The 20,271-nt window shown below is 42.3% G+C and overlaps 2 protein-coding genes across 3 annotated transcripts; one reads left to right on the top strand and one right to left on the bottom strand.

The window, feature by feature from the left end:
• Positions 1-313: 313 nt before the first annotated feature.
• On the bottom strand, positions 314-8,802 carry FAM162A (family with sequence similarity 162 member A). The gene is made up of 5 exons (XM_048934069.1): positions 8,695-8,802; positions 7,582-7,707; positions 5,296-5,404; positions 2,758-2,866; positions 314-1,530 (listed from the first exon to the last, which is right to left on the bottom strand). The coding sequence occupies exons 1-5, from the start codon at positions 8,708-8,710 to the stop codon at positions 1,438-1,440; spliced, it is 453 nt and encodes a 150-aa protein (XP_048790026.1). The 5' UTR covers positions 8,711-8,802; the 3' UTR covers positions 314-1,437.
• MIX23 (mitochondrial matrix import factor 23) lies at positions 8,749-18,291 on the top strand. Of its 2 annotated transcripts, XM_048934067.1 has the most exons (5): positions 8,749-9,042; positions 9,902-10,027; positions 10,562-10,708; positions 14,564-14,623; positions 17,998-18,291. In XM_048934067.1, exons 1-5 carry the CDS (start codon positions 8,749-8,751, stop codon positions 18,046-18,048), a joined length of 678 nt encoding a protein of 225 aa, XP_048790024.1. In that variant the 3' UTR covers positions 18,049-18,291. The 2 variants fall into 2 exon arrangements, with proteins under 2 accessions (XP_048790024.1, XP_048790025.1); XM_048934068.1 differs by lacking the exon at positions 14,564-14,623.
• Positions 18,292-20,271: the final 1,980 nt, after the last annotated feature.

The following is a 20,271-nucleotide window of genomic DNA, read 5'->3' as shown; positions in this document are numbered from 1 at the left end:
CAAAAGCTGTCATGAAAGATCTGTTCACGTAACTGCAGTTATGACCTCCACTAGGTATTAACTGAATGGAAAATATGAGAGCCTGGTCTGCTTGCATGACAACATTCTTGCAGTGATTGTCTTAGAATATGATAATGGGTCGTGGCATCACCTGCTGGTTGTGACTTCTGTGGAATGACTGCATGTTGTATCTGATTGAGTACATCTCAGCAGTAGGAGGGGTAACCAGAAATACAATTCATAGAAAGATGGACTGCAGTGCTTGCTTGCTATCAAGAACAGTACAAAATACTGCACCAAAAAATCACAATCCTTTGCATTTTTGAAGGACTTTTAATTTCTTCAGCAATGTTGCTAATTTTCAGTAGCACAAGGAAGAAAAGTTTCAGGAAAAACTATCTGCCTTGTGCTTGCAAAATACTCACAAACTACATCTGTCAAACACATACCTCTTCTGTTTCTGGAGTCCCTGGGAGCCACTTAACAGGCAGTCCTGGGAAAATACATCTGAACATCCATGATGATCCCAGTCTGCTGTACTGAGAGGAAGAAAAAACACTGGTCTCCAACTGCTGAATGCTCTTTAGCACAAACAGTATGCAACTCTTCTGACACGATGCCAGAAACAGGGCTATTAGGAAGGGGGTCTGCTTCTGAAACTTGAGGTTAGCATCATGAAAGCGCAGATGGCAATTTAAAGGGAAAATATGCAAATAAATCCAAATAAATTTTGAAAAAGAGCTTGGCACCAGAGAGCAGAAATGCTTGACTGACTTTCTCCTATTCCTCTAAGTAAACAACTGGATAGCACAGGCTGAAGCTGATGCTCAGTATTCTTTAAAATACTTCTCTTAATTTTAATTTCCTCTTACCTCACTGCTAACTCAGTGTTTAAAAAAAAAAAAAAAAAAGTCAAAAAATGTGGTTCTTATTTACAACACATTGTTTCTGCAGAATGCTATTTCGCTATCATTCCCTCTCCCATTTTTTAGCAAAAGAAGGCGAGAATATATTGGACCTAGAATAAGTAAACAAGCTTTCCAGTAACTTCTGATCATTTTGACAGTGTTAATGTAGTTCATACAATTACTCTCATGTCAAGGACTTGCCTAATAATTGCTCTCTCATGCAGAAAGTTTTAGGGAGCCTGTAAATATGGAATCCATATAATATTCTTTCTGAAGGGAGCTGGAATAGTCAGCAATAGTGGATGACTGAAGTAATGAGTTATAATACAGTTAATGAATGAAGTAAAGTTAAATGCATTGAAAAAGCGTTTGGAGGAAAGGTATCAGGAAGAAAACAGATGTTTGTTTTTAATGACTACAGCATAATGCATTCATTCTTGAACACAAACGCTGAACACAAAAAAGATGCAACTCGCTGAAAAGGACAGCAGCTTTTCTTTCCCCATTCTTGGTTTCTTCCTTTTCTCCTCTAAGGTTTAGCAGATGCACTCTGAGCTTCTTCCTTCCATTGAGCTTTCTTCTCCAGGTTGATGGCTGTAAGAGTTTCGTGCCTTTTTACAGCCTACAAAAATAATGACAAAGCATGAGTAGAAAGTGTCACTTAAAGGGCCACAGAGATGAATTGCTTACAAGATATCTGGCCTATCCTTACCAAGGCAATACCTGGAAAAGAGAGGGTTAAAATTCAACATCCAGATAATTTTACTTTAAACTCGTTATTTCTCTGGGAATAAGTTAAGGCCTTCTGTTAATAGCACTAGCAGATGTATTCTGTGCTTATGGTCAGTATTTCACACTAATCTCTGGTCTTCAGAAGTCAGAGCAACAAAAAGTTAAGTATAATAGATTACAGCTGCTGTGAAAACTAACATCCCAAAGCAGTTGTCCTCTTTTCCAGTGTTTGTGTTCATACTCTGTGAACCTAAGAGGAATAACTTCTGGAAATTGTTAGTCCTTGATTTCTTGTGCTAGTGCCTAGGAGAAGCCTTTCCATTGATTCATTTCAATGATGCATCCTTTTATATTTTGAGAAGTGAATGCAGACAAGTAGAAGTGTTACCACTTCAATAATTTATAGTGCTGGCACTGAGACTCAGTTTTAAAGTTACCTGGAAATGTTAACAGAAAGAAGAGTGAAACATTGTAATCAGAAGAATGGCTTTAGTGAAAGGCAGCCTAGGAGTAGAGAGAGGATGGTTGCTCGGTGTCTACAGCACTTGAGGGCTTTTCTATTAAATATACAGCTTTTTCAATTAAACAGTAATTGGGAAAAAAAATTGTTCCATTAAGAGTAAAGGGAGACTTTTCTAATACAATTAAGGAGCACAGAATTAGTGCTTACCATAACTCCCCACTGTTTAAAGACTGAGAATTCTCAGTCTGGATGAAGAAACACTACTTGCTGTTGCAGCACATAGAGAGGTACTGTGATTTGTAATAGGTTCACCACACAATTAACTGTATGGATCCTTTTGGCCCAAGGAACATTTAGCTGTCTATCAGACTAACAGAACAGAAAACTATTTTTCCTTTCAAACTTTTGCAGCCTGTCTGCAAAACTGAGGAGTTACAAGTGCAAGATGAGATTGTGAGTGATGTATCGTGCTGGGCTGGGAAGGCAGTGGGAGAAAAAACTTTTTGTATATAGAGTCTAACACTGATGACACCCTTTTCTGACCTGGGACTTAATCAGTGAGCATTACCTTCTGGGGAACCGGAAGGACTAACAGTTCTGTTAACAGTTCTGTTAAAATGCATTTGCACTCACCAGCCAAAAATTTATGCTTACCTGCTTCCCTCGGATCACCATCGCTATGCACCCCATTATTGTCAAGGCAATCATTACGTAGCTGAACTTCACCCGCAGAGTGGTTTGTGCTGCTCGGATTACTTCAATCCTCAAGAAAGAATAAAATAAGACTCATTACTGAAGACCTAAATAAACCAGTGGCTAGTTGTGTGATTGCTCCTGCATGCTGTCTGTGCATTACACTAGCAGTACTTTGTTTCACAAAAACACCACCAACAAAAAGACAAACCCAAGGTTTTACAAGAATGGGCTGGTCTGATCTCTAGAGCAACCTCAGGATAGATGCAAATCATAGTAAGAAAGGGGTTCCTCTCAAAGCTGGAAACACACAAAACATTTTTAATTTTCAGTTATTCAGCTATTACAGAATGTTGCCTTTTTAGACCACCTGAGTGCACTGCAGTATCTCAGTATGTATGTTCACTACAAGGAAGACAGGAAAAGGAAAAGGATATTTTTATAATGCTGGTTTATGATGCTACTTTCTAAAGTTTACAAATACAGCGAGTACCTTATCAACATCAGAACTGTAAAATGTGTGTTCCCTCAATAGCGGAAGAATGGTTAAAAAAAACATTTGTCAGAAGGAATAATAAAATGTTAACTGTTTGCGTTTCCTGAGCACAGGAGCATATTATCACAGCTTAGCAATTCTTTTTTTCTGAGATTCAAAATGGTTTAATTTATGGTACCTTATATTTTCCAAAGAAGGCTTCCTCTACTACAGCTATTTATAAATTTCACACTGGCTGCTGAAAAGAACATTCCTGGAAATTCTGAACAGGATTTGGTAGAATACCAGTGGCTACAACTTCCCACCTGCTAGAAGAAATAGACTTCGTTCAGGTAATCTGTTTTCCTGAGAGTGAAGGAGGCACGGAGGATTGTAAGCTGGTCAAAGTCATCTTTTCTAAGAGAAATCTTCCACAACAGGAATAGCTATTAAAGTTTTCCAAATGTTGTGAAGCTTGTTCTACCAAATTAAACCTCAATTACAGTAAATGGAGAGTGTGTATTAGGAGTATCAATACGAGAAGGGCCAATGAAGTGTAACACGTCCAGATGTGCTTTCCACACTAACTACTGACCTACTCCTAAGTATTTAACTCTTCTTGCAGAATACAGAGTGGATGACCCCCTTCTTAAGGAGTTCTAATATGCTCGCTGATGAAATTTGGCATACTATACATTGAAAAGCATCAACATCATGGCACAAAATAACTATATGCTAAGCCTAACAGATAATGGAATTAACAGGACTGAGTTACTAACACTATGCAAACATGAGTGAATGTGAAATCCTGTATCATGTTTTAACCCTTACATTTGGAGAGAAAGGATTCACGATGGTTTGGCATGGTGAGTCACATGGGACGTAAGAACTGAAAAGCTTTTGGTCTTTCTTTCGAAGAGGAGTGCAAGAGTGGTTTGATCACAGTTTCAGAGTACTGATCTGAAAAAAAATTCTGATCATAGAGAACACATTGATCTAGCATGAAGCTAATAATTTAGCTTCCAGGTCATTTGTTCTTACAAATAATCTGGGATGAACAACCTGGGTTCAGGATACATTTAAGATGAAACATGCAGAAGTAGATCTAACATTCTACTAGTTAGTTTTTGAAGTATCTTGGGTGTCCTAGACCATACAAGAGGAAAAGGCAGTCATCTGAACACAACTTTCATTTTAAAAGCAATTCAGTAGCTTAGTGTTTATTTTGTTTAATTAGTTACGTTTGACAACCATGTCTTGCAAGATACAATTACAATCACATGCCCTTACAGCTCAATCTTACTCAGATTAGAAAAGGCAAACAAGTTTTTGTAATTTTGTAGTCTTGATCCCCTTCTTAACTTTGGCTGAACTATTTCCTTCAAGCCAAAGCCAAGAATTCCCTTTTAAATGCCACTGGAAATGCTTTTTTAAACTGATAATTGCATTTTTTAAAATTGCTTTTGTTAAATTTGATCTTCATTTTAGATAGCTCTACTAGAACATCCTGTTTTATCTTCTATATCACAGGGACCAAGGCAGTAACATTGGATTCCAGCAGCAATGGGGAAACTTTCCCTCTGCCTCTGCCCTCAAGACATTCATTAATAAATACTTTACGTGAGTTTCAATTACTTTTTTTCAATTACTCAAAAAAGTTTGATGCAATAGGAGGCTATGACATGTAAAGGAAAACATTAGAAAAAGATCATGCTAATATTTGCAAAGATCTTTGATTGGAGGAATAAAAATTAATTGCTATGTGATTTTTTTTAATGAAACAATGATAGATGCTGGCCATCCCTTCAGGAAATACCTAGGTGATTTACATGTAAATCATCTCAGCAATACAGAATTCTCCAGGCCACATAATCTCATCTACAAGATGATACAAGCACAGCAGCATACGGATTTTCAGCTGTGGAAACCCCTTCTCCTTCAAAAAAGGTATTTTGGAATTGCATTCAGACAACTTATTCCTGTGCAGGCAATTTCTCTTTCTCAGCTTTGAAACTGGCACTTACGAGACAACCTCTGGTATATCCTCTGGCTTCTTGAAATGGCCTGCCCACAGCAAACATTTCTTCTCCCAGTTTGTAGGCTTGTGTCCAGGCACCCGGAAAACAGGCTGACCTACAATAAAAACCAACCAACCAACCAAAAAAGACAATCAGAAAAGCTGAATCCCTAACCAGTTAGATTGAATAACCCAGAATTGTATGTACAGTTGCAAGAGCTGGTTACAAAACAAAAAGGTTATTGCACGGTCAGATTAATAAACCTCTGAACGTGAATTAAACTGAGGGCAGGTTAGCTGGGAAAGCCAAATCTTGTTCATGGCCTCCCTTCTGCAGTTTTAAATCTGCAGAACCTGCTCCAGCATCTAAGCTTCCTAAACTGCAAGATGATAATATTTCCACTACTATTAAATTAGTTCAAAGAAAACAAATGGAAATGCTACAGAAAAGCCATTATCCTATTCCATAGCATAAAAGAATTTTAAGTTTTCCAGGAAGTCAGAGAGATCTTATTTGTAGGTATAAACAATCAGGTGATCATAAGCAAAGACCAGATCCTTAATTTTCATCTCAGGCTTTCAACCTCCATACACAAAATGCTCAAAATAAAGTATGGAAAAGTTTCCTTAAGTAACATTACAATCTAGCCTACAAAACAAACAAAAAAAGTAATGGGATGGGATAGATTCTGCATGGATGTACGTTCATAAATGAATTGGTGGATTCATTAATGACCTGGGAAGTGGTGTGGATACACAGTTTGCTGACAACACTCAGTTATTATGAACCATAAAGAAGATGGATACGTGAGAAGAGCTGCAGACCTTCAGAGTCCTGAGTCAGTGGCAGGGCAAATGGAATTCCACTTATAAATAAGAAGCACTTCCAGTTCACATACGAAAGACAAACTATAATCTAATCTTTAGTGCTGAGGAGCAGTCCTTGGGATTTTGAAGAAGTTTGGGGAAAAGTTCAAGAACAGAAAGGTAAACAGTATTATTAGCTATGATAAAGAAAGGAACAATGAGCAACACAACAGTGTTACTATGTCACTTTACAAAAACACAACTCTGGCATTCTGAAAAGCCTGTGAAACACTGAGCCTTTGTCTCAAGAACAGTTGGTATGCAATGAGTAGAGAAGATTCCTAAGGGTGATCACAGGTGTGGAGTGATCGCCACAGAACAAACACTGTATTACACCAAAACCCATCAAGCCTGGAAAAACACCAACTGAACACCCCTCCAGCATAACAGAGGGTACCAGAACTGTAGTGATGCTGCGAATGTGGACCACAAATGCCCTGCTTTGGAAGGAGTACTGAATTAAGAACAGAGCAAAAACAGCATATGACAGATTCAAAAACGAATGCAAGGAGAAGATGTTTTCTCACTGTGCCGTTCAGCTGAGGAACCCCTTCCCAGAGGATGAGGGTGCTAAAAATAGTTTCAGCCTCAAGATACTCCACAAACTGACAGAACAAAAATCCGACAAGGATCATTAAACACAAAGACACTGTGTCTGGGACAGCAGTGCCATGTTTCATTTATACTCGCCCTTAGATCCTTGCTATCCATCACTATTTCTTTTAGTTCCCACAAAAATGTAAGGGTCCCCCTTTATCGGCCACTACTAGAGACGTGACGCTGTTAAAGAGATTCTTGGTCTCACCCAGTACAGATGTGTTTTGCTTTGTTTCGTTTTTTTAAACATTTATGCAAAATGCTTCACATCTGTACACTGCTTTGATCTAGCTTCAGTAGGTCAAGAAGGGAACCAGTAACAACACAGGCATCTGATTAGAGCACCATAACTGTCCCATTGGCAGTGTTTCATGACCTCATCTTTCCCTGATCCACTCCATCCTTAAGTATGAATTGAGTCAGTAACTCAGATTCTCTCCTGCAGGGCATGTTCAGGCCTGTGAGCAGCTAGAGCTGGCTCTACTAGGAAAAACTGCAGAAGTATTTAGCTGGTACAGTGTTCCAAAACCCTGTTTGTGTTAGGGCTGAACAGTCAGTTCCAGCTGAAGAGCCTCAGAGTATAGGGCCATACATCGAATATGACATTAATGACCTACTACAAAGCAGAAGCTGTTACTGTCACAGGAAGAAAATTTGCCTCTTGGCTTTGTTAAAAAAAGAAATTCAAGATCTTGCTGCCAATTTTAATGCTCAGTTTTTCAGTCTAATACGAGTTAATTCTCCCAAAAGCAGGGGCTCTTGTTCAGATGACTGCAGCCTTGGTAACAGCTGACAGCAAGAAACAGCATAGTCTTTATCACAAACTTACCTCTTGGCTGCACTGGACTTTCCTCCTGGGGTTTGCTGCAGAGCCTCCTGCTCACCTTCGGCCCCACTCCCCGACTCATCCTCAGAAAGGAGGGAATGTTTCTTTCCAGCAGCTTAACAGCCTTATCTGGAGGAGAAAGCAGAGGAAACCCAGGGGCTAGGTCTAGCTCAGAACGTTATGGAGTGAGAAGGCTGGCTTTTAGGTAGGAGGTTGTTCCTCCCCCCGGCCTCAAGAGAAAACAAGAAATAAAAGCAGTAGGTACAAATCTAATGCTATGAAAGAAACCGCAGATATAATAATCCATGAAATCTAATAAAGAAATTAAAGATGACTCTATAAACCATCAGAATCTAATAAAGAAATTAAGGTCAGTTTTACAAATTCTAAAACATATCACTTGAGTTTGTCTATTAAGCATATATAGAATAATAAGAATGACCGATTACAGCCTATGAGCAGTTTCCACGGCAGAAGACATAACACCGCTTCAAAGAACTTATCTACTCGGCCACACGCTCTGCTCCGGGCAGCACTCTTCCAAGCGCTGTACACCCACGTTTTATTCATCTTGTCACTCCCAGTGACAGAGCTGGGACCTGGGACAGGTGCTTTGCGGTTCACTGGACAAAACACCTTACGTATGTAAACGTGCTCTGAAGAAAGTCTTAACTTATTCATTAACGAAACATTTCTGAGGGAAAACAAATAAACAAACAAACAAACAAACCCAAAGACAACAAAACAAAAAACCCTGGAAGATAAAAGGGCACGTAAAATAAATTGCATTCTTTTTTCTTCTTTATGAAGGAAAATGTCTTCTCTTTGGGGTAAAGGAAAAGGGATCAGTGCCCTCCCGAATGCAGCAGCGTCCAAGGTCTTCAGAGGACCAGCAACAACAAGAACCAGCCCGTTCCTCTCCCGTCTGCGGCTCAGCCCGGAGGCCCCGCACCTCGGCGCTCGCAGGGACCCTCACGGCCCGGCCGGGACCCTTCGGAGGCGCCGAGCACCGCGTTACGCGTCCCCCGGCCCGAAGGGAGGACGGACACCCGCTCGGCCCTGGCGAAGCGCAGCCGTCCCCTCAGCTCCGCTCCCCGCGCCGGGACGGCCACTCACCGGCGCGGCCCCACATGTCGCTGCCCGCCGCCCGGCCCTGCGCGGCTCCCCTCAATGTCACTGCTCCGCAGCGCTCCGCCCCGGCCCCGCGATTGGAGGCGGGCGGCGGGACGCTCAGGCCCGCTCGCGGCCGACCGACCCGCCCCTCGGGGCCGGCCGCCCTTCCCGCAGCTCGACGGCGACCTCCGGCCGCGCCGCCCGCCAGCTCCGGACCCCCCAAAGCAGGGCCCGCCCTGCCCCGCTTCGCTCCGCCTTTCCCGTGCGATTGGCCGCCGCCGCGCCCTCGGCCTTTCCAGTATGGCGGCGCCCAGCAGCGCGGCGAGCTGCGAGGACTTCGCCGAGTTCCAGGTAGCGGCGCTGAGGGGAGCGCGCTGCCGGGCGGCGTGAGGGGCTGTGGGCGGCTGTGGGCGGCTGTGGCGCTGCGCGACCGCTCGGCCGCGGTGCCCTGGGCGCCCCGGACCCCCCCGACTCCTCGTTCCGCCCTGCCGCCCGCGCGCCCTTCGGTAACACTCTCACGGGGCGCGCGGAGGCTCCGGCCTTCCCCGTCGCGCAGCCGAGAGCGGGCTGAGTGCCCAGCGCTGCCCTGCCCGCCGCAGATTGGCCCTTGGGATCGGGTTCTTCGTTTAACGTGACTGGGCTGCACGGCTTCATGGAGTAAGGCTGTGTGCAGGAGCGGCACGTGTGGGAGCCCGTGGGCTGTTCCGGAGTGTGGTGGCTCAGCGCGGTGTGCCGGTGCTGCTCGGTAATACCGTGAGCCCTGCCAGAGGCCTGCTTCTTCCACGGAGGGCTTTTAGGGGTTGCAGCCTGGGGCCGGCTTCCCGTTTTCTTCACCCCTGCTGTGCCTGTGGGGCTCCAGGAGCGGGCTGCAGCTGCTCTGCCCTGCCGCCTGAGAAGGCTGTCGTGTAGGGAGAAGCGAGCGTGAGCCTGCTGCTGTGCAGCGCGGGGCTGGGGCTGCCTTCGTCGGGTTTTCGCTTCTTTGCATTAGCCCAGTTGTCTCCCACTGGCTTTCCTGCTAAGGAAACTGATTGTTTTGCACCAAGCACATAGAAACTGTGGCTTCCTTGTGTGTTTGTTTCCCCTCACCCCCCCCCTATTTCTAAAGATAAACCTAAATTTCTATTAAAACACTGAACGGTGCTTTTTTTGCTGTTCAACTCTCTTGGGTAAAAAAAAAATAATAATAATAATTTGTATTTATTTAATACAGGAGTTGCTCAGGGTGATGAGGACAATTGATGACAGAATTGTCCATGAATTAAACACTACAATTCCTACAGCCTCCTTTGTAGGGAAAGTTGACGCCAGCCAGACATGTAAAGAGCTCTACCAATCTGTAAGTGTCTGTTCCTTTAACTTCAGCTCGCTTTTTGAGATTTTATGATGTGCGGTGGCTACTAAAGTGGAGAATCTCAGTGTCTAAGGAAAAGGCTGACTTGATAGATCATGCTTTAATGTATTCATTGCTGGCATGCTTGACTTCTCTCCACAGCTAAACCACATGCATGTAGAAGCTGCCTTGCTTTAAAATCACACTGTAGACTGGCTTATCCTGCAGTACTGTTCTTTCGAGACGTACTTCCAGATGGCTTGATTCTTTCTTTGAAAAATGAGTGCTAGCATAGTTTTGTGGTGCTCAAAAACACTTGTTTGTTTGTCATCTGCACGTGTATCTTTGACTTTTACCACCAGATAGAGTTGGTAGCTACTGCTTAAAGCAGTGTTGCTTCTAACATACGGATTATAGAGACAAAGGAAGTTCTGTAGGCACAGCAATACTTTGATTCCAGAAAGTCTCTCTTAAACTTGTAACACAGTTTTTTTTAATTTGATGTCTGACCTACTGATGACTTTCCCTCTTCTCGCTTAGCTTATGGAAGCTCACACCAACCGAGAGAGAATCATCAAAAACTGCATTGCTCAGACTTCCAGTGTAGTGAAAACTCTCAGAGAAGAGAGGGAAAAGGCACAGGATGATGTAGCATTATTAAAGCAACTCAGGAAAGAGCAGACAAAGGTGAGTGGTGGAGATCTTGAGGGGTCACTTAGAAGTAAGAAGTTGTCTTCCCACATGGGAAGATCTCCTTGGTGGAGAGAACCTGAAGGCAAGCTTGACTTCACAGAATAGAATTGTTTGAGTTGGAAGGGATTTTTAAAAGCTAATCTAGTCCAACTCACCTGCAATGAATAGGAGTATCTACAACTCAGTCAGGTTGATGTCCACCCTGACTTCAAATGTCTCCAGGGACAGGGCATCCACTGCAACTCTGGACAACCTGTTCTAGTGCTTCATTGTCCTGATTGTAAAAAAAAAAATATTTTTCTTGTATCCAATCTAAATCTGCCCTCTTTTAGTTTGAAACCATTTCCCCTTGTTCTACCACACCAGATACTGCTGAAGAGTCTGTCCCCTTCTTTCTTATAGCCCCCTTTAGATGCTGAAAGGCTGCCCTGAAGTCTTCTCCAGGCTGAACAGTCCCAGCTTAGGCAGTGGAACTTAGGCAGTGTTGTCCTCTGTTCTTATCGTCTGGATTTGTGAGAACCATAAGAGCAGAATGGAGCTGCTTTTATCCTGTAAATGGCACATCTTCTGAGATTCCACTACCCACATGCCTAGAAATGCTTCTCCACAATGTACTCTAAACTTTGCTGACAAACACCTCCTAGTAGGACGTAACTGTTTACACTCTTCTGGAGAGTATCTGTCTGGAGGTTCCTTTTGTCTTTTTGAGTTCTCATGAAAAGTAGTGCAACTGCAGATTGTGGCAATGGGTGCAAAGGTATGATCACTAGAAGATAATGAAGTGTTTTTAAAGTTTCTCTCTATAGTTATGCTGCATTAAAGCCATCCTTTTACATCATTAGCCTGAAAAGCATCTTATTCATTGTGTTAATCAAGGTTCCTGTCCACTTTGAGGAGCTGCCAGGAAGCTTTGAATTGCAGTTAAGCAATTTTTTGTTGTTGCTGTTGTTGGTGTTTAGTTCTGATTGTGTGAGAGAGAGACTTCTGGATTTGCACAAGGGATTGTAATGTACAAACCTCAATCTTGTAGCCTCTGGATGAAAGGTGTACTTCAACAGAGGTGGGCTAGATGGCATATCAGAAGTTTGAAAGAGCATTTCTTTCCAGAGCAATGAAACGCTGATGCATTTGTAACTAAAGAAGTTCCTGGAGGGATGCCTGGAACTCAAGGGTTCAGTGTCCATCAGTTGATGTTTCCAGGCATTGAATGAACTGTTTGACATATGCTTTTGGAGAAGTGCTCTGATGTGAACTCGTTTGAAGAACCAAGTGTCAGGCAAGTGGTTTTGCACTTAAAGTCTAACTTACAGAGCATCCACATTACTTGTCCCTCTGTACTCAGCTTTCGTGAGGCTGCATCTGAAGTACTATGTTCTGTTTTGGCTCCCTCACTATGAGAAAGACAGGGAGGCCCTGGAGTATGTCCAGGGAAGGACAATGAAACTGATGAAGGATCTGGAACACAGGTCTTGAGAGGCTGAGGGAATTGGGACTGTTTAGTCAGGAGTAGAGGAGTCTCAGGAGAGAACTTCTCTCTTGCTACATCTGCCTGAGAGGTTGTGGTAAGGTGGGGGTCAGCTTCTTCTCCCACGTGACTAGCGATAGGATGAGAAGGAATGGCTTCAAGTTGTGCCAAGAGAGGTTCAGTTTGGGTGTTAGGAAAAATTTCTCCAAAGGAGTGGTCTGGCACTGGAATGGGCTGCCCAGGAAGGTGATTGAGTTGCTGCCCCTGGAGGTGTTCAAGGAGCACACAGCTGTTGTACTAAGGGACACGGTTTAGTGGGGAAATGTTGGTGACAGGTGGATGGTTGGACAGGGTGATCTTGGAGGGCTTTTCCAACCTTTGGTCATTTTATGGTTCTGTGGTACTTTGGGGAAACTAGGTGCGATAGCTTAGGAATTTCTGCAAGTTCATTTGCAGTCAGTTCCTTAAATCACTTATTTTCTGGGCTTATCGCTTAAACCAATAAGAAGGTTGCAGTGATAACATTTAATAACTACAGGTGATTTCAAATATTAAAAACAATCCATAATTTGTAAACATCTCAAAAATCCTTTGGTCAGGTGACCTCAAATTTAAACTTCTTTCCCACCCCCTCCCCACTTCTCCCTTTTTCCTTTCTTCTCCAGGAGTTCAGTTTTGTTTTGTTTTTTTTTTCTTTTTCTTGGAACTTTGGCAGTTTCTCTTGACACTACAGTTCCTATTTTAAGACCATGCCTTTCAAATTTTTATTTGGTTACAGAAGAGATCTATCTTACTCTTTGTTATTTGTGCTTCTCTCATACTGCTAGTGGTACAAATTGGGGGACTTTATGCAAGATTACTATTTCTGGGTTACTGATTTAAAAAAAAACATCCTTGGAGCTGTGCAGGTCTAGCAACTGATTCTTTTAGTCCACTTACATAAAAATATCATTTGATTATTGTTGTTATCTTAGTTCTCTTATATGAAATTTCAAAATAGCCAACCAAGTTAATTCTGGAAGTCCCAAAAATATAGCTTAACGAGTATTAGTTTTATTGAGTAAATTAGTTGGGCTTAATGTTGGAATCTGTTTTAGAAGGAAAAAAACCAGCAACAAAACAACCCAAGCCAAACCACCTTTATAGCCTTGCTGATTAACACTGACTGCGTTGCTGTTTGGATCTGCATCTCTAAGCAAAAGGCTGAAATGGTGGTTTTGCTTGGGCTTGGTGTCAAAGATGATTGTAAACCTATTCATGTATTCCAGTAGGGAAAACTCTTCCTTGATACACTAGGGATCTTTTCAGCAGAGGTATTACAGAGCCTAGCTACAGTCATCTGATCACCCAACTAATGCTGTGTTATTATTTCAAACGGTTTGACATCCTTGTGAGTAGGCAAAAACTCATCCAACACCTGTGTAAGCTGTACATGTCTGGATGTCCTGCTTGGAGGTTTTCTTATTTCAGATGAGATTGCTGTCTTGGTTTGCACCTGTTCATCAACTCTCTGCCTGGAACTACATATTTCAAGTTGATTCATTCTGGAGTCTAAAACTCCAACAAAAATAAACCCTAACTGTGGGCATGAATGGCAAACTCTTATATCACCTCTTCTGCTTCTGGAACTGGTGGAGGGGTCAAATTACCACAGGTCATCTGAACACAGCTGTCACATATGCTCTATGGAATTAACTAATGGGGCTGAAACAGAGATTCTTGCATTTCTGTTGGAGTGAATGAGTGCTCTAGAACTGCTTACTGTGGTATTTCAGAGCTCTTCCAACATGTGTAAACCTGGTTTTTCCCACTGTAATCAAATCTCATAGTAACTTCAGAGACTATAAATGTATGTGATCTGTTCTTGTAGACCATTTTTCAGTCAGTGCGCTGATAGATGGCAAAGGAAGCAGAAGGGATACCTTCCTGATCTTAATCCTATATCAGGAATCTGTGACTTTCACTAATTCTGTAGCTAGCTATCTTGTTTGACTCCAGTAATATACGTGTGGAAGACTGAGAACTCAAGGCTGCAAAGCTAACTGTAGCACTGCTATCCCTTGTGCTGAGTGCTATTCAACCGTAAGTAATTTTTGTCTGTGGAGCCATTAAGGCTGATCAGTTCATTCTATCAAATCTTGACAGGCAATATTTAAGAATGAATTAGTAATCAGCAGGAACTTCTGCTTTCAGGGTGCCCCTTGCAGACTTCCCTAGCCCGCCCAAAGCATTGACTGAATGGAAGGACCAGGCTTTTGGGATGATTAACTTCAATTTGCACCTGGTACTGGGTTTTTGTCGCAGAGTTGCAGAGGTGGTGAATGCTGATAGCTGCAAGGAACGTCTTGACAATAACTTCTTTCTTTGTCTGTTATTTTCTACAGTTGAAATTGATGCAGTCGGAGCTGAATGTTGAAGAAGTGGTAAATGACAGAAGCTGGAAGGTACTCAGTCATTTTAGAAAGCGATGTAGCTCTGTGCTGTGGGTTTGAGCTGTCCTGCCTGGAGCTGTGGGACAAATGCTTTATGAGGCAGGCTAACTAGGAACAGTGAGGGCAGTGCTGGGGCAAGTGTTTCAGGTCAGTCGTTTCAGGGCTTTCAGTCAGATTTTAGGGCTTTTCAGGCACTGTGGAGGAGAGAAATGAGGCTGATATGGTGGGGAAGAAGGACTGTAGAATGCTTCCCATATAGATCTCCTTCTCAGCCTTACTCAGTGGCTAGGGACTTGGTAAACTTGTCCGTGGTGGCCTGTCTGAAAAGTTTGGCTGGGCCCCTTCTAGTGCCACAGGGATGAGCTTTTCAGTCATGGCTCTGGTGCCAGTCATGCTTCTGAGCAGAGGCTGGAGGAGGATGCGGTTGTAGAAGTTAAACCTCTTTCTGACAGAGTTTCTGCAGGCTTGGATGGATGATCCTAGTGTGAAGGGCAGTCCTGCTGTTGCTTTCTGGTGTCACCTGGATTGATGGCCCCAAGTGCTCCACTCTTAATTGCAGCTTTAGGATTTTAGTTCTAGGTTTCATCAGGGTAAATGGAATACGACTTCATGTCTTCTGTATTCTTAGAGATCATCACCATAATAGAGCTGGATGGAAGCTAAACAAATGAATTACATGTTTTCCCACTCAGTCTCTGTACTGTTTAGAAAAGCCATTAATTAATTAGTCATGCCCTTAAGCTTAATTAATTTTGAGCCAGCTTGAATATGACTGAGAAATACCATAACTTAAACAACACCAGTGGCAAACGTTTCATGGAAAAGCACTGGCCATTTTATTTTTAAAGGGTGTGGGGTTGGTTGTGGGGAGAAAGGCCTATTTCTCCTCCAGTGTCTCTGTTCCAAAACCCAGAGTTGGCACCAAACTTAGCACTAATACCAGTGATCTCTTGTAGCTGCATTAGGTTATTTTAGGTTATGTCATTTTGTTAGTGACAGAAGTGGCTGACTTTTCCTGGAAATGGAGAATGTTTCGTTGAAAAGTGGTGAGGTATGCACGTGGTGCCTGCAAGTGTTCAGAGAAGGACTTGAAGATAAATGTCTGTCTGGGTTTTATCTCCAGCTCTACTATTACATCCCTATGAGTGCAGGCTTAGCTGAGGTTTCGTTCAGCTGTGAAAATACTCCACTGATGGAATTAGATCCAGTCAAAGCTATGGATTTAATACCATTTATTATATGGCAGTTGTTATTGGAGTGCAGGTGAGGACCTCTGCTCTTTTTTAGTGTTGCAGACTTTTAGTTGTAAAATACCCTCATGGATTTACATGGATTTACATTTACAAACTGGAAATATGTGATTAGGAAACAGTTATTTTGAGATACTTATTTGGGTTGCTCTAGCAATAGTGAGATACAGAAAAGTGCTGCTTTATAGCAGTGCATGTGGTGGAGATCTGTTTGGCTGATACCAAGCAAGTAACTGACTTCCAAAACAAGACATTCACATTAATCTCTCTGCACCACATCTATGTGAGAGTTCGTTATTGCAGTGTTTTGTATTAATACATGAAAGACAGCAAAATCAGACTTTACGAGGCAACATTAATTTTATGGTACCTTGAGTGCTTTTTCCCATGTGAAAAACAATAGCAACACTTCACAGGTAGGCTACAGGAGTTAAGTGGACTGAATAACACCCTGGGGTCTGTGGGTAGATGCTCTAAAAGTAGGAGGCAGTGTTAGTAAGACTGCAATATTGATTTTCCATGAGCTTCAGAGTTGCTGTTAAATATGCTTTAAAAGATTGCATGATAGTGTGTTGGAAGCTGAAATGTTTTTGGAATGTTGTTTGATGTGAGAGAGCCTGCCTTACAGGAGTTTAGACTACATTTCCAGTACTCTTTAAGGCATCTGTGCACATAGAATGACTTGGAGAAAATGCTGCAATTTGCTTAGTATGAAAGTGCTTCTAATGGGAAATCTGTGCGGCTTTTAATTTCTACAGTTTCCTTCTATTGATTGCCTGATCTCAGATCTTTACACACCTTCGAGAGGTGTCCACTGCATGTGGTAATTGAATGGGACAGGCCTTGCATGCATTTGGAAGAAAATACATCAGAGCTGTCATGTTTTCTCTATTATGAATGTTTGCAGTATGTGTTCTGCTTCTTAAAGTACACTAAATTTGAAGTGCAGTTGAAGATTACTTCAATTGTTGCTGTAAGGCATGCTGCAAACTTCACTTTTACTGAAGTAGCTGTTGGTTCTGCATGCTGAATAAGGAGACCAATTGCAGAATTGTCTAATTCTATTCTAGAATAACATATTTATGTAAAATGATGCATAACTTCCTCAAATCTAAGGGCCCTTCACATTGCACGTGAAGCCTGGGGGAGACTTCACAAAATTTGACATCCTAAAGATCAAAGACAATTTGTATCAGAGAAGGGCTGGGGTACCTTGGCAAAATGTGCTCTCACATGGATACCAAGTTCTTAGTAACTGCCATTGCCTTGGCTTGGTGCTAGGTGGTGCTCGTGCCACTTTTCAGGACATGCACTGGTCAAAGTTTTGGTGCTTAAATGGTAAATAATTAAATTCCTTGATAACAGCACTGACAACTTTTTGAGCCTACATGTTATGCTTTTGATTCAGACTATTGTACTTGATATAGTCATACTTACTGGCCCTTGTTAGGGTAAGCAGACTGTTTGCTGAGTTCTGCAGCTTGAGCTAAAGTAAAGTGGTCTTCAGTCTCTAGTCCTGTGTCCCAGATTTTACCCAGAGAAGGTGCCAAAGGTAAATGAGGTGGGAGCAGTGTGCCGTTGGCATGGAATGCTGGCAACAGCACCACCTGCAGCCAAGTAACTCAAAGTATATGGACATGGCTTCCAGGAGCACTTGCACCTCCTTTTCTCCCTTATCACTATATACAACGCGTTTGCTCAGTAAAGAGAAGAATGTGATGCCCAGATTGGAACGCTGCAGTGAACTTCACAGAACACAGCTGGTCACGATCTTCTCGCTGATCATTTCCCTCCCTCTTTAAAACCATAACAAACAAAAAAGCCTCCTACCAACCCATGAGCCGAAAAGTTCAGTGTCTTTGACATAGACAGACCGCAAGGATGATAAGTGCCTTATCTGAGGGGGAATACTGTTAGTGCTGTGCAGTTCCCCAGCACTGAGCTGCACACTTTGGATTTAGTAAAGCCGGGGGAGAAAGCAAATGGAGACAGATGGGCTGGTAAGTGGCATTTATTGATACCGTGGTGCTGGGTGCCTTGAGCTGGGTGCGGCAGGAAGGAACAGCTACCTGAAGTAGGTCTGAAGACTCTGGACAAAGACTGATTTGCTTTTGCTCTTCTGTTTTGGTGTCTCAGGTATTTAATGAGCGTTGCCGAATTCATTACAAGCCTCCGAAGAGTCAATGATGTGAAGTACTTTCCATCAAGGTGGTCCACAATCATGAGAGCCAAACTGGAAAGAGACCTTGGGCAAGCCATACTTGGGCCTTGCAGAACCAGGATAACCCAGTCTTGCTTTATTTTGGACCTACTTAGCTGGAATCTCAAGGTTTAAATAATTCTCCTATAATTAAGAGAAAACAACTCCTCTTTTGTACAAAATATGTGAAAAAATGAGTTTTATAGTATTAAACTAATTTTCAAATTGAATGTGAAAATGGCATCTTTCTTGAACTCTTCTCAAACTGCAGATGTCATAGAGGGGAAGACAGAGTAAAGGAAAACAAAGGAAGAAACAAAATCCCAGCTCAAAACAGGGAGAATGAGGTTCTCTTAGAACCCATGGGCAGTAAATGATCATTGAGCATGGTGTGTCTGTGTGAGCAGTTTATGAAAATTCAAAAGAATATAAAAATTGCAGAATGATGAACTGCAGGTTCAGCACACATCAAAGGAAGAAGTTCCCAGCACTGTTTTGAACTACTGACCACCAGTGACGTTGTTTCAAAATTTGAATGTGGACACAATTTTGCCATTTCCCCCCACCCTTGCATGCAGCATCTGTGTGGTCTTTGTTACAAAGGTCTGGATTTTGCTTTTAACAAAGACTGCAGTGTTGATTAAAAACGCTTTGTGTTGGAGATGAAGATACATATTTGAACAGCATTCAGGAAGCTGACAGTTAACGCTCCACTGTATTCCATCCTTTCTTCTGAGCCCTTAAAACTAATTCTTTAGGTGAGTTGTATCCAGGAGGAGGAAATAGCAGTGTGTGCTATTGCTACTGCTGAAGCTGACTACAGTGTTGTTTTTAGAAAGCTTTAAATGCAACGTCCCTGTGGCAAGGCAGCAGTGGAAACATCATTTAACACAGGATAAATGTGAGGAAAACGAAATTGCTGCGATCATAGATCTAGTTTTTACCATCTCTAGGTATCTGACTGTCAGATAACAAGCTCCACTTGGTTACCAGCTCTTCTGTTACAGACTAGTAATAGGACTTGAACAGAGCCATAAAATGCAGACTCCATCTTGCAAACGCTTTGGAATTCAGTTATGTCACTGAAATGGCTGTGAGCTCTCATGTCCTTAACAGTTTTGCAGATATGGGGAGCAGGACTTAGCTGGGGGAGTATACATGGATCACAGAAATCTGGCAGAGTTCTATGCATATAATCTCTTTTATGGTCTTGTGTCCAGTAGAGACTTAGATTAGATGGTGGCCTTTGTTGTGGAATAGCAGGGTAGTTGTGATGCCAATCATTCCCACTTTTCTTTGGGAATGAGGCAGAAATCTGCACTAATTCTTTGAGGATATGAACTCTAATGCTGAAAAACTTTTGCCCCCATCCCCTCACAAGGTACTGCAACTGCTGTAAGCAGAACTTCACTCTGGTTGCAGCTCTCATTTCACTCTTGGAGAAAAACAACCAAAGTACTTCAAGTCTAAAAGGAGAAAAAATGTTCTTCAACTATTACATTCCCATAGTAGCTTATTGATTATTAAAACAGTAGAAATCAAGTACTGTTCAGAGCTGTGGGCTGAGTTGCTAGTAACATAATTTCCATAGGAGATGCTCCACTGATCAGATAGTGAGAGCAAATGGTTTGGGTTTTGAACTTGGTTCTCTAATACTGGATCTTGTAAGGTCCTAAAATCTTTATTCTCTTTAGGGTCTGAATTTAGAACTGCAATCCATTTAAGCCACTTGTACAATATGAACTTCTGCCAGTGTCTATGAAGGTGGCATCATAGAATCAGGTTAGAAAAGAACTTAAAGATCATCGAGTCCACCCATGACCTAACCATGCTACCCTAACTAACAACCCTCAATACTTCTGAAGAATTAATCACTGTTCTGCTGTAATCATTCATTTAAATACAGAGCCAAGAAAGTAGATTTTAATAATCCCTTATGTGGAAAAACTTTTGAAACCCAAGAAGGCTTTTAAGTCCCAAACCCTCCTCTTGTTTATAGAGGGTTGTGCCCCTCTTGTTTACAGAGGGTTGTACTAGAAAGCTAAATTACTCTATTTGGTTTACTCTGGGCACAGAGGACTATCTTACAGGGTATGGCAAATCATATGAATCAGAGGCTACTTGAATCTGGCTGCTGAATTTATTGGAACTAAGGTGAGTACCTGGAATTGCATGTCATGCTTTGGGGTAAGGGGAAGGAGAAAAAGGCT

This window comes from Lagopus muta, chromosome 1, assembly GCF_023343835.1.
Source record: "Lagopus muta isolate bLagMut1 chromosome 1, bLagMut1 primary, whole genome shotgun sequence".
In the NCBI taxonomy this organism is placed as follows: Eukaryota; Metazoa; Chordata; class Aves; order Galliformes; family Phasianidae; genus Lagopus; species Lagopus muta.
Note: the sequence above shows the minus strand (reverse complement) of the source record. Positions and strands in the feature narration are given on the sequence as shown.